At 40.1% G+C, this 14988-nt stretch overlaps 1 protein-coding gene across 2 annotated transcripts; it reads right to left on the reverse strand.

Annotated features, from left to right (window-relative positions):
- Positions 1–5024: 5024 nt before the first annotated feature.
- Positions 5025–13521, reverse strand: LOC110533881 (T-box transcription factor TBX2b). 2 transcript variants are annotated; one of them, XM_021618455.2, is made up of 7 exons: positions 12724–13521; positions 11733–12000; positions 10170–10316; positions 9019–9095; positions 8674–8858; positions 7142–7743; positions 5025–6539 (listed from the first exon to the last, which is right to left on the reverse strand). In XM_021618455.2, exons 1-7 carry the CDS (start codon positions 13083–13085, stop codon positions 6105–6107), a joined length of 2076 nt encoding a protein of 691 aa, XP_021474130.1. In that variant the 5' UTR covers positions 13086–13521; the 3' UTR covers positions 5025–6104. The 2 variants fall into 2 exon arrangements, with proteins under 2 accessions (XP_021474130.1, XP_021474131.1); XM_021618456.2 differs by having other exon boundaries at positions 6105–6539; positions 8674–8846; positions 12724–13119.
- Between the last annotated feature and the right edge of the window lie 1467 nt (positions 13522–14988).

Here is a 14988-nt window from a genome sequence, read left to right on the forward strand (position 1 = left end):
TCAGCAACATTTGTGGGTTTTTAAGTCCTATCACAACATCTCAATTGGGATTAGGTGTAAACTTTGACTAGGCCATTCCAAAACTTCAATTGTTTAGCTTTTTATCCATTTTCATGTAGACTTGATTGTGTGTTTTGGAACGTTGTCTTGCTGCATGACTCAGCTGTGCTTCAGCTTCAGCTCACTGATGAATGGCCAGAAATTCTCCTGTAGTATTTCCTGATACAGAGCAGAAGCCATGGTTCCTTCAATTAAGGCAAGTCGTCCAGGTCCTGAGGCAGCAAAACATTCCCAGACCATCGCATTACCACCACCATGCTTGACCGTTGGTATGAGGTTCTTACTGTGGAATGCAGTGTTTGGTTTTCGCCAGACATAGTGGGACCCATGTCATCCAAAAAGTTGACTCAAGTTTGCCAAATTACTCATTCTGATATTCTTAATTGTTTTTTATTTTAACTTTATTATGTGTGTTTTGTATTGCTTGGTATTATTACTGCAATGTTGGAGCAAGAATACAATTATTTCGCTACACCTGAAAATCTGTGTTTGCGACCAATAAACTTTAACTTCATAGCACTTGTTAGAGCCTATGATTTTATTGATTTTACAGTTCAAATAAGGAAATCAGTCAATTGAAATAAATAAATTAGGCCCTAATCTATGGATTTCACATGACTGGGCAGAGGCCCACCCACTGGGGAGCCAGGCCCAGCCAATCAGAATTTTTTTCCACAAAAGAGATTTATTACAGACAGAAATAATCCTCAGTTTCATCAGCTGTCTGGGTGGCTGGTCTCAGACGATCCCACAGGTGAAGAAGCTGGATGTGGATATCCTAGGCTGGCGTGGTTACACGTGGTCTGCGGTTGTGAGGCCGGTTGGACGTACTGCCAAATTATCTAAAACGACGTTGGAGACATACCAATTGCATGCTCCCTCAAAACTTCAGACATCTGTGACATTGTGTTGTGTGACAAAACTCTACATTTTAGAGTGGCCTTTTATTTTCCCCAGCACAAGGTGCACCTGTGTAATAATCATGTTTTTTTATTTTTATTTTTATTTATTTTTTTATTATTATTATATATTATTTCTTGATAGCTTCTTGATATGACACACCTGTCAGGTGGATGGTTATCTTTGCAAATGAGAAATGCTCACTAACAGGGATGTAAACAACTTTGTGCACAAAATTTGACAGAAATAAGCTTTTCATGCGTATGGACAATTTCTGACATCTTTCATTTCAGCTCATGAAACATGGGACCAACACTTTACATGTTGCTTTTATATTTTTGTTCAGTGTATATAGCTATCTGCATCTCCGAACACATGTGTGTAAACAGAAGACGGACGCAACAAATTCAGGCTGTTTTGGCTGCCAATTCACCTCTAAATATAACATGTAAGGTCCTTGGACTTTAAGGAGTAAGCCTAACGTTAGGCTTCTTCAGTCCATTATTGGGTTAGGTCTAGATAAACGTTTTCATTGTCTGCAGAATTTTTTAAAAATCCATGTCGTTGAAAGAATAAAAGAATGTTCAATAGTCAGGAGAGCAAATCAATTTGCATATACAGTGCATTCGGAAGATATTTAGACCCCTTGACTTTGTCCACATTTTGTGACCTTACAACCTTATTCTAAAATGCATGAAATAATTTGTCTTCATCATCAATCTACACACAATACCCCATAATGAAAAAGCGAAAATATGTTTTTAGAAATGTTTGTAAATGTATAAAAAAAAATAAAACAGAAATACCTTATTTACATAGGTATTCAGAGCCTTTGCTGTGAGACGAAATTGAGCTCAGGTGCATCCTGTTTCAATTGATCATCCTTGAGATGTTTCTACAACTTGATTGGAGTCCACCTGCAGTAAATTGAATTGACTGGACATGATTTGGATATGCACACACCTGTCTATATAATGTTCTGCAGTTGATAATGCATGTCAGAGCAAAAACCAAGCCACGAGGTCGAAGGACTTGTCCGTAGAGCTCCGAGACAGGATTGTGTCGAGGCACAGATCCGGGGAAGGGTACCAAAAAAAAAAACTGAGGATTCGGAGAAGGGCTTTGGTCAGGGAGGTGACCAAGACCCGAAGGTTACTCTGACAGAGCTCCAGAGTTGCTCTGTGGAGATGGAAGAACCTTTCAGAAGGACAACCAGCACTCTAACAATCAGTCCTTTATGGTAGAGTGGCCAGACGGAAGCCACTCCTCAGGAAAAGACACATGACAGCCCGCTTGGAGTTTGCCAAAAGGCACCTAAGGACTCTCAGACCATGAGAAACAAGATTCTCTGGTCTGATGAAACCAAGATTGAACTCTTTGGCCTGAATGCCAAGTGTCACGTCTCGAGAAAACCTGGCACCATCCCTACAGTGAAACATGGTGGTGGCAGCATCGTGCTGTGGCAATGTTTTTCAGCGGCAGGGACTGGGAGACTAGCCAGGATCGAAGGAAAGATGAACAGAGCAAAGTACAGAGAGATCCTTGATGAAAACCTGCTCCAGAGCACTCGGGACCTCAGACTGGGGCGAAGGTTCACCTTCCAACAGGACAACGACCCTAAGCACACAACTCAGGAGTGGCTTCAGGACAAGTCTCTGAATGTCCTTGAGTGGCCCAGCCAGAGCACGGACTTGAACCGATCGAACATTTATAGAGAGACCTGAAAATAGCTGTGCGGCAACGCTCCCCATCCAACCTCACAGAGCTTGAGAGGATCTGCAGAGAAGAATGGGAGAAACTCCCCAAATACAGGTGTGCCAAGCTTGTAGCATCATAACCAAGAAGACTTGAGGCTGTAATCGCTGCCAAAGGTGCTTCAACAAAGTACTGAGTAAAGGGTCTGAATACTAATGTAAATGTGAGATTTCAGTTATTTTTTCTACATTTGCTAACATTTCTAAAAACCTGTTTTTGCTTTGTCTTTATGGGGTGATGTGTGCAGGTTGTTGTGGGGGAAAAAAACATTAAATCCATTTTAGAATAAGGCTGTAATCAAGGGGTCTGAATACTTTCCAAATGCACTGTATATGAGAACTAAAAACCCAGTTTAGATATGATCAAGGGTTCATGTATCAAGATTAGGCCTGTGGCAGGGTCAGAATACATCTTTGAATCCCCCCCCCCCCACCCCCCCTCTGATCATGAGACCCAAATTTACCCTTTACTCATTTTGAGGTTTGGATGAGGCACTAACTGACCAGGCATTGACTAAATGTTCATGACAAATAGTTTTCCTCCTCAGGACTTGGGGTCGAGAGGTGGGGGATTCTCGCTCAGTTAATTGCGAAATAACAGAATGTAGGGCAACAATGGGCGCTAACTAAAATGAGTTTTGTGATTATTCTTGTAGAATAAAGGCGACAGGGCTCACTAATTAGGAGCTGTGTCACTGAGGTCCTAGTCAGTCTTCGTGCGCGGGTGTGTAGAGGTTGTGGGGCCGGCAGGCAGGCGACAGGCGCCGGTGCCTGGACAAAGGACTGTCTGCTGCTGGGTTGCAAGGATTCCAAAGTCCCAGTCCCCGCGAAACACCCTGCCGCGACTCTTAACCCCTTCACTAGACGGTGCCATTTCCGTCATCTCTCTCTCTCTCTCTCTGTCACACACACCGTTTTAAGATCAGGCTAATGACTGTATATGATTATTTTCACATTCGTCAACTAGCTTGCAACATTTTTGCTTTTTTTACGTCTTTAGGCTACAGACAAAAAAGGAAGTGGTGCGTTGCAACGTTAAGCCTATTTGAGCATAAACATCACCTTTGAATATAAATTTCCAATATATTGAACGATATTGACTTCTAATTTGTAGGCTACAGTTTTAACTCTCTAAATAGGAACGACTAAATAGGTTGTTTGTGTGTAATAGAAGTTTAGAATACTTTTTAAATAACTGGACAGCCTAACTAATATGTTCACTATACAGCCAATAGGGTATGTATAAACAATTACAGATATGGCCCCAATAATACAATGCAAAAGGCAGAAACTCAAAAACTTAAATAAACAATTATGCACTAGGTTTGATTAAAAAAAATATTTCGAAATGGAGGTGAGGGAATAATGGAAAACCTAGAAAAATTATATACATTTTATTATTTATGTGATTTTGTGATAACATTTCGTATCCAACAATGTTTTTGTAGTGTAGGCTAACATTGAGCTAGGCTAGAATTAAAATGTGAGATAAAAAAAATAAAATAATGTACTGACAGATCAGTCTGAACTCAGGTGTAGAGGAGACCAGGCTGGACACATAGGCCTATGATATACTCGTTTTTAAGAGCTATTGGATTTCACTATTTAGCCATACATTTGTAAAGACCTCAGTTCTTTTGATGCTGAGGGTGTACTATTTAATCAACGACGGCAGGGGGCGGAACACAATTTATTTTTTGCAATGTTGGGTTTCAACAAAAGGTTCCAGAAAATATTATTGGTAGGTCATATTAAATATTATGATACATTTTAAGATGTGTTATTGATTCGATACACCCATCACAATATTAAAGAAACAATGTTCAAAGTTGTACTTTTTTTTATAGTAATTACGGATTACAACTTTGATTTTGGTCAAACTTGTCATGTCAAACCAACTGAAACCTAGGCTTGGTTTGAACCTACTGTTAAACATACAGGGACATATTGGCAATTAAATGAAAGATCTGGTTTGAAATAATAAAATATACATATATTTTGAATTCTTTCAAAAAGTAAAAATATTGTTTAAACGAACTAATTGCACTCTTAGGCCTGTTATATCCCACCTAAACTCCATAGTTTGTCAAACGTTTGCTTTGACGTTGAAGCTATAGGGGTCAACACTATTGAACATGCAGAAACTGTTGTAAGAAAAATAATATTTGCTCTTATTATCAAGGAATAAAGCCTGTAAGGCATTACCTTGTTCTTTTTGTCAAGCCTTTAATCTAATTCCCAAACATGTACTTCACAAGGCAAGCTTATCAATAAACGAAGACAATGAAGTAACTGATACAAAACATCACCTGAATGACACATTCCTTTTTATTTAAAGTGTGAGGAGCTCAACAAAAGCATATTAATGCATATGAATTTACCCGAATAAACCAGCATAAAAGATACCAATTGAGCTACCTCTGACGAGGTAGTCTTCAGTGCTGGAGAAAAAGAAACCTGAGTTTTCCCTGCCAATTGAACAGTGCTGCGCATTGTATCGCAAAACAATGTTTCATCAACAGCATCCGAAATCCTTGGGATGTCCCTAACCCTAACACTAACCCTAACCTTAACCTGAACCCATACCCTAACCTTAACCCAAACTCTTACCTTAACCCTTACCCTTACCCTGACCCTAACCTTAATCCTTCCCTTAACCATGTTAAAATGCAACTTCAATGGGGTAGGGACGTCCCAAGGATCCCAGATAGCATGGACCGGAAAGGGTATGCAGGTGGCACGCATTTCCTTCGTATTTCATCTCACTGGCGGGGATAAACAGCAATGCATCACAAACATTTGAAACTCATTCGGTTAACAACAAACGCTAAATAGTGTTCATGTACAATATATTTCCATGTAAAAGGGGAAATTATAAATGCAACAAGTTGAAATCTAAGTAGTATATACACGCCAATGTACAGATTTGAATAAATTAATAACAAGTTGCGTATTATTTTATCCTTATATTTACAGAATTTATTTTCTTGGAAACATAAATAATTCAATCAGATTAATGTTTAATGTTGTGAGTTACAAATGTCTTTCCAAAACAGCTTCAGAAACCAGTTTAACTGTGTCTCCTTTCCATCCCTTTTGAAATCTATTGTAATGTATTTTTGGGGTGTAGCTTTATCCTTATCAATAGCCTAGCGAACAGCCCCAACATCCTCTGTTCATCCTCCGTTCCTCCTTCAGGAGCCGAGATGCTCTCCATACACATGCAGCAATCCTACACTGACGTGAAAAATGAATCTATATCACCAATAGTATGTAATTTGATGAATTCACCTCGTCAGCCCATATCCATCCATCTCACTCTCAGAACAACTGTGTATATAGCCCGACAGAATCGTGTCAAATATACCTTGAATGAACAGGTGGTTTTGGTCACTTTGGAGCGTCAATGGCAGGAGACATTTCTCTGGGTTGTTCCAGTCCTCTGACCAGCCTCTGTATATTTTGCAGTTCGTTAGTGGAATCCTTCTTAGATGTTTTGGGGGATGCCGTCCTCTGGCTGGCCACTTTGTGGCTGTGGTGCTCAGATACAGGACTTGTTTCTCTGCTGCCTGATTTGGACAGGTCGGATGGTGCGTTGATGCTGCCCGGCAGCCCTGTGGTGAGCAGGTTTGTGCTTGAAGGAATAGATGTGGGTATCTGATAAGGGTTGAATCGCAGCCGTGGTCGGGAGGTGGTGAGGAAAGGGTTTCTGCCCAATGAGGAGGCTGCAGTGCAGGAGGGGAGGGCCGAGGCCGCAGCAGCTGCAGCTGCCATGTAGGTGTATGGATACGGGAACAGTCCTCCAAAAGGTGGCATCGAAATTCCCTGTGTTCAAAAAATGATGGCGTTATTATACATGCACAAATGCTACAAATACAGAGTTCCAGGCCTGTCATACTTCTTCGATGTGCATGGATGTTTTTTTGTTGAACATTTACCCTGAAAACCTTTTAGAGTTACATTTTTGTCTCTCTGTCTCTGTTTCATCGACAACTGTAGCCTACAGGCTATTAAAAATAATAGAATCTACTACCATTACAAAAGTAGCCCTATGTCTATCCATAATTTAAAAAAGCATATTATTATGTTCTCAATCAAATAAAAAAAAAGGCATCCATAAAGTCCCAATTTTGTTTGGAATAACCCAATATAGGCGGCTTTATTCATTCTCCATAAAGTCATACATCTACATTAAATATACTGAACTTATTTATTATGAATGCAATTGAAGGTGATGCTAAAAAAGACACTTCAATTGCAGAAGTTTGTGCAGGAAAACTCATAGAAATATGAAGTGTTCCTCAGCTATATCTATTGTGGTGTAATTCGTTGTTGGGAAGAAATTATTATTATTAGGCCGGCATGCATTGCTGCTGTCATGCATGCTTGTCTGTTGAAATTAGTTAGAGTAGAAGTTAACTTTTTACCTGAGATGCTAGCATGTGCTGTGACAGGTGGAACGGGAAGTGACTATGACAGCCCGCGCTTTGAGAGGAGAGGCTTCCGTTTTCCAGGCCATTCGCTCCAGAAACAGATGTCAACAGATGCCCCATGCCCATGGTGGAGAATGCCCCTGGTGCCATCGCAAACTGTCCGGGGTGGAACAACATTTGTCCCGTATTCAAAGGGTTAAAGAACTGTTGACTGTGCAAACCAGAAAATGCCAGACTCTGCAGGTGACTCGCACTAAAGTGTGATGGGCTCTCCGTCTGTACCATCAAAGGAGAAAACCCATCTTTCACCCCACTGATGCCCCCACTATCCGTGTTGTTCTTTGTAGGTTCCGTCTCTTGGCGGTGCTTATGATCTAACTTGTCCTTTTCAAGATTTCGAATACTGAACACAGAGTCGCTCTCTTTCCTTGAATCCAGGTGTTCGCTCTTTTTTTCCAGAAGATTCCTATCCCTCACTCTGTTATCGCCTTTAGGGCTGAGAGGAGAGGTTGGTTCAGGCCCGGGGCTGCTGGCTGCGATGGAGCGCTCCTCTTGTGGGTCAAGCTCCTGATCACTGTCAGTGCAGTTCTTGTCGTCTGTAAAACATTATATCAAACTTCCATTAAACGATCTACATCTTATGATACACTATAATATAATATATTTAAAAACTCTCAAGTATAAATGAAAGGCTTTACATAGCCTATAGCACAATTAAAGCAAAAATAACTAGAGGCTATGATGTGTAGGTCTAGCCTATATATAGCTTCCAGTATGCTAAAACCATTTAATATCACAACCAGCACATGCGTGGCATTACTTTATATATTATTTGAAGGAAGGCGTCGTGATGTAGTGTTAACATTCATTTCATAACCACTTCCGTTTTGCTCGTAAAAACGTTTGGTTCGCTGGTAAGATTGGCATACATTTTGTTTTAAAGTCGTTCTATAAAGCTTCCGCAGTTGAACTAGAGGCCTTCGTTTAGTGCTTGGTTGATAATCGAATGCATAACTATCGAATAATGATCTGAAAACCATACTACAGTAATCAAGGGGCTGAATGTTTATGGACCTGTCAGTAGATGGCGCATTGGATCACGTTACACCGATGCATGAAGCCTAGCTTTCATGTTCTACAGAGATATTGATACGTAAAATAGTATATTGTGGGTAAATAAATAATATTGTCTGCTATTATTTCTCCTTTTAATTGATTTAATATTATTTTATGTTGTACCACACGTTTATACCTTCTACTTAACTCTAAACTAATGTCACAACTGAGCACATAGCAATCACAGATTTACCCACTTTCTCGCGTTCTTCTTTTCTCCTACAAATATTATTTTTTCTCTCTTATCCAATTGTAAACAACCCAATTATCTTCAGGTTAATGACACATAATAAGAACCTTAAGGTTTGTTTCCATTTGTGTTTTTAATTTCTTAATTACTGGCATCTTCAAAATGACCAATTTGGTGGACACGAAAAGTATTGTAAACAATGCTTTATGAGCAGTCTTACCTCGACTGGTTCGGTTGAACCTCAGTGGACTAGTTACATGTCCCAGTGGAGAATGAACCGAGTCCCCTCCGGTGGTTTGTTCAAAGGAGGAGTCATCTGAATCGGCACAGTCCCCGTCCCCTTTAAGGTCCCGGTCCTCATACATGCTCAGCGATGGAAGGGTTAACTGCTTCCTGCAGACCGGACTGAGATTAGTTAATGCATCTGTATTTTGATCAAATCACTAGACAATAATGCTTGGTCTGCAAATTATTGTTGTTTATCCCAATGGGACAATTATTTTCAATTTATGGTCATATTTTCAGGTTAATCTTTTTTTATTCAATAACGAATAAAATAATATACCTCTTTTCCCGTCGTCCATTTCCCGTGTCTCTGAACCCTTTAGCAAATGGGTTGTGATCAATTTTGAGTTGTGTGATCTGTAGAGAAAACGAGAGTGCATGGCATCAACAATGGGATCCTGAAAAGACTGAAATGTATTTCAAATGTACTATTCTTGACCTACCACTAATAACAATAATACAAATAATAATAATTATGGCAATGATAAGCAAAATTATTAATCAATAAGCATTATTGATGGAATAATATTTGTAACAATAGCAATGTTTTGGTGCTGGGGACTGCTGTGCGTGTTATCTCCTGCGCTCTAGAGGCAAGACAAGCATCTCTGTTGATGAAGTGTAGTTACTAAAGCTTATCAATTATTCATTATTCTTCTTAAAGGAAAGTACTATACCTAACATTCCGATTAGCATACGCTGACGTCATTTTCTCAGAGACTGAATGCTACTTTTTATTGCAAGCTACTTTTTAAACTTTAATTGCACACATACACGGCCTTGTTTATTTAGGAACAATACTATTCGTTCATGTATTCATTTTCGTCTGTCCTTTTGAGTTTTTAGAAGCTGTGTGTGTTCATGCTTTGCGTTAGTGGATTGCATGCTTTGATTGTTCAGAACTGTGTTGGTGTCTCCATGCAGTAGCCCAAAGACATAGTGAGGATAAGTGCCTTCTAATCGATTGTGACTCTCTACCATACATTTAATGATACCAACAAGCCCACTAGGCCTTCAACATGTACTCAAATTAACATCAACAGGGAGGGGTTGCTATAGCCAACATTAAGCATATAAAATAAGTTATTGAGACTAAAACATTCCACATGAAAGTTAACTGACACCTCAGGTTCAACTATCAGCATATATGTGTGTGTGTGTGTGTTACACACACACACACACACACACACACACACACACACACACACACACACACACACACACACACACACACACACACACACACACACACACACACACACACACACACACACACACACACACACACACCATAAGTTTATAAGAACTCAAACATAAATAGAACAGGTCTAATTCTGAATACACAACCGTGTTTACACATCCAGCAGTCAATATTCAATATTCTAACATTTAACATAGACGTTTCGCATATTATCTTCTGGTAAAGCTTACCTTGTCATTCTGATATGCAGTGACAGCGATAAAATCTGTCTCTGGAAAAACATATGTCCGGAAGGTGCTGTAAGGGAGCTTCAGAATGTCGTTGGCCCTCACTATATGAAATCTGGGCTGGTATTTATGCATCGAATTCAGGATAGTCTGAGAATGCAAAGAAACAGAAAATATGTTACGGTGATCATGCTGAAACACGTTTTGGTTTGAACTGAGATGACGAGGACAATAACAATGATGACTTCGTTGATTTGTTGGCACTTGTATTTCTTGTGTTATTGCAGGGAACTTATACATTCCACCGAAACAAACACCATGTTAATAATGCACTATTTATTTGTATAGGGCGGTGATTTCCTCCACAGCGAAATATAACAAATGTAGGCCTACTACAAAAGTTGGTGTACTATTTCGAGCGTTTATGCTGACAATGCAGACTGACCGAGTGTTCTGCATTGGGGCACAGCCCCTAACATCCAGGTTCTAATGTGGAACTAACGATTCTGATTATGCCTTATCATTAGCCTTTTTACATGTATAGGCCTATATAAACCCGTTACGAGAGATTATGCATCAATATCAACTTTTCTCAAATGTTTAACTGCACTTGTCTATTAATATTAACCTATGAAGGATTAGCAACATCTTTGAAAATGTTTCAAAGACTTCATAAATGCGTAGGTTATGTAGGCTGAACATGGTTATGAAAGCAACAGCTATTGTAACGCTTTGCCTACTTTGATTTGTCCTAACCTACATTAGACATGCAAAGAAAAACGGAAAAAGCAGGCAATAATAACTGAATTACTGTTTATCAAAAATACCATAAAATCAAATCTGTATTAAAATCCTATTCAAAATACTGCCCTATTACAGCGACGTAGACAGTAGTCTATTGGGAAGTATTTGGGTTACTTAGTTGTTATTGCTTTTGCATGTAAGTATTGGGTGAGTATCTGCTACCATTTCAAAGCGCCCCACTTGCAATCTTTTTATCCAAATTTCACTGAAAGGAAACATTACCGTAATCAATTCAAGAGAGATCAAGTCTGCCCTATGTCTTTGACCTGGTTCTAGCTACTTGACTTAACTGCAAACTTTGTCACTCTGCTCCGCACCGAAGTATACCACGAATTAAATATTTTTAAAGACAATAAATCAAATCTGAACCACTGTTGTTGAGCCTTAAAACTATTTTGGAGATGCATGGTGGGTTACTGTTGTCCTATCAATATTTTTGTGATTTTCTAATGCATCATTTTGCATTGTTATTGGTTATGAATAAAGGTTAAATCATGTATCAACTGATGTCATAGCCTCCAAAAACATTACAAATGTCTTATTCTAGGCCTACTATTGACCTCATAATAATATGTACCATAATTCAATTAGGTCTAGGCCCTACATTGAATCCAAAAACCTGTGTTATGTGCGTCTACAAAATAGCAGGAATATCCGCAATATCGGCATTGAACCCTTGTCAATAGCCCGGGTTAGTTTTACACAAAATGCAAATTCATCTTTAATCGAAGCATCATCAAATTAAATCAAGAAATGACGTACAAATCCATGCTTGTCGGAGATATTATTAGTCAACTTGAGTTTATGAAATGCAACAGGCTTCGCCATCCACTGCTCCCCTGTGGCAGGGCTGTCCGGATGGATGTACATTCGTTTGGGCATCTCCGGGTCGGCTTTCCCAGCTACCATCCAACGCGAGTTGTGGAACTTGTAGCGGCAGTCGTCAGCAGAGACTATATCCATAAGGAGGATATACTTGGCCTTCTTATCAAGCCCATTGACACGAACTTTGAATGGGGGAAACATCCTCCTGCAATAGAATAAAACAATATTGAACACACCGGGCCTTTCAATCACCTGGCTTAAAATCATGGCATTCGAAAAATAACAATATTTGGATTTTATGCACGTTTATTGTACTATACCTAACTGTAAACACATTATATTTCTAATGGTTTCTTTGAGAAGAAAATAAAGTACTGCCAAAACCGAGGGGGTGTTGGCTATACCAAGATGTCTAAGGGCACGCCTTGGAATTCAGCACTAAAGTTCGCCTACATAGCCCAACTTACTATGTTCATCTTCAAACACACTTGTTTCGACACATGCATGCATTGTTTAATTGATTGAATTTGCTCATTCGTTTGTTATTCTCGTGTTAGGCCTATCCCTATAATGTGTGAACAGTAGCCTATGCTTATCCTAAATCACTCAATAACCATACTTTTATAAACAGTAATATTTCGATAATTAGGGGTGCAATGTAAATATAGATCTGTGCTTTTTGGAGACAATAGTTGGCTACTAATGTAGTAGCCTAGGAACCTGCAAATCTCTCATAAATATTTGAAAGCATTTGGCAGCACCAGCGAGACCGCCTTCTGGATTACTATTACTTGATCAAGTATGACTATCACTATGAGTGATTCATTTATAACCATTTCCTAATAAAATAAACTTACTCACCATACATAACATTGCCTATAATATGCACGCATAACAGTAGCCTAACTCAACTTAAGCATGTCTTTACCTTCCTGATTTCGTAATAACCATCTCGGTTCCTATTTTGTGAAATTGGTCCCATAAATCCTTGGCCTCCAGGTTGACTTTGGGGTCGTCCTCCACCTCTTCCTCCGGCTCCAAGCTCTTGAGGGAGCGGAGGTGAGCCGCTTGATGGTGATGACCCAACGCCGCGTGGAGTCCCGCTTCCGCGGCTCCAGATAAAGCATGGCCTGATAGAGGTTTAGTGAGAGCGCCGTGAGACAACGTCAGTCCAGGGAAAAAGGAAGGCTGTGCAGCTGCAAGGAAGGCTGACATAGGAAAGTCGGTCGGCCGGTGAGCGTGGAAAGGGTGATAAGCCATGGCAGTCCCTGTGTAAACTGGATCTCTCATCGGTGCATTCAAAAATTGATATAGAATGATTATACGCTATTTATGTCCACCCTCAGTAGACGTAGCCTATTGGTGTGTGTATCCAAAAGACAGATGTCTTCGTAAACCGAGCAGAAATATAAAAGTAGTTTCGCGTGCTCAACCAAGAGCGAATGCGTCCCAGACGTCTCTAACAGACCGAGGGAAGAAATTAGTGTACTGCTACTCCTGATGCTCGGTTCCCACACAGCACCGTGATAATATCCGTCGAAGAGACGGCATCGACACCTCGAGAGTAGAGCTGGGCTTCGCTTCTTAACTTTCGGAAAAAGAAAATCACTCTTTACTCGGATAGGGAGTTCGAATTGAGAGGTCTTGCTCTGACCACCGTGGTATAGTGACTGTCTAACATGTCTCTCCTCCCCGGATCCCGACACTAATGAACCAAGCCCACTTGATTGCCGATTTTACGCTTTCCGGACCAATTGTGGAGCTCTATAGGCGTGGTTTTGACAGCTTCGGCCAAGATCCGTAAGGGGGGGTGGGGGCTAAAAAGGTGTCGGAAGCATTAGCAGTAAGAAAACATGTCAACAGAATAAAATATTAACCAATGACATAGTAAAGATCTGGAAATCCCTCCCCCAAACTTCGAATCGAGCACCAGGGCTGGCTTTTGCTGCACGGCCGGTGAAGAGGACGGATCCTCCGACTGCCTAGTCGTTTCGTGAAGCTTTCACACCGTGGGGGTACTAGCCTATAGCCTATACATCCTATCTCAAATCTCGACTGGGTTTTAATTATTCGGTCAGTAAAACCTGATTTGAAAACATGGCATTCAGAGGGCTACTAATGAATGAGTTTTGAAATAAAACAACAGCTACTATCCCTACAAAACATTTAGCATCGAAGCGAATGTCAGCGCTGGCTGGTTAACAGACGGCTGCTAGGCTACTACAATGCTTTTCTACCTGGCCTACAATTTGGTTGTGTTTTAAAAAGTAGACTATTGAGCCTACTTTATGGCGTGTTTTGATGCGCTGTTGCACTTTTAGAACGTTGTAATAGGCTATATTAATATTCACAAACAGCATATTTATAACTATGCTATTGATATGTGCCTTTCACTAGCAACACATTGATTATTTAACAGCAACTACATGTTGCTTACAACTTACAAATAAACACATTTGTTTCATGGATTCATAGCCTATATCGAAGCACAGAAAAAGAGCGATTTGAAGCGGTGAGAGAGCTTGCTGTCTTGGAGAGATACATCCAGTAATAACCGAGCTGAGGCGAAGAGGGCTTATATCTTTGAGGAGTTATCAGGAGTAATTCAATCGAACGGAAATGCCTACATCCTCGAAACAGACACATTTAAGATAAGGATAAAAAAAAAAAGGTTTTATTATTATAACGAATCTACGGAAGTAGCCTATTATGGGCTACACTACTTTTTCAGCAATTCACGAAGTTCTTTACCATAGCCTACAGAATGTATCCAACATTGACACAAACACAATTGACTATTCGAAGCAACAGCATATCATATCATTTAAACCGGCAAGAGTTTATGAATAGACAGTGGTAGGCTATGTTAGACGATTTCTAGGGAATCGCAAGTAGGTTACTGCTCCTCAGACAGTGCGTTATGCAAGATGGAAACGGGCGATTTTGTCAAACTTCACATACTAACGCTGTGTGTGTTTCCCGTGTAGCGATATAACTTTCTCCAAATACCATTGTGTATACCTTTAAGAAGTCCCTTCGCAGATCATTGATTAAGTGGGACTACGTTTGTTAAGGAGCTCTTGGCGCCAGTCTGCTGGCGTCCCACAATAAGAACCCTCTCCTGTCACTTCATATTTACGCCCAAATCTTCAAACAGCGTGCTCCAATCCCCTCTACATTCCATCCAAGGCTG

The sequence above is a fragment of the Oncorhynchus mykiss genome, chromosome 10, assembly GCF_013265735.2.
Source record: "Oncorhynchus mykiss isolate Arlee chromosome 10, USDA_OmykA_1.1, whole genome shotgun sequence".
In the NCBI taxonomy this organism is placed as follows: Eukaryota; Metazoa; Chordata; class Actinopteri; order Salmoniformes; family Salmonidae; genus Oncorhynchus; species Oncorhynchus mykiss.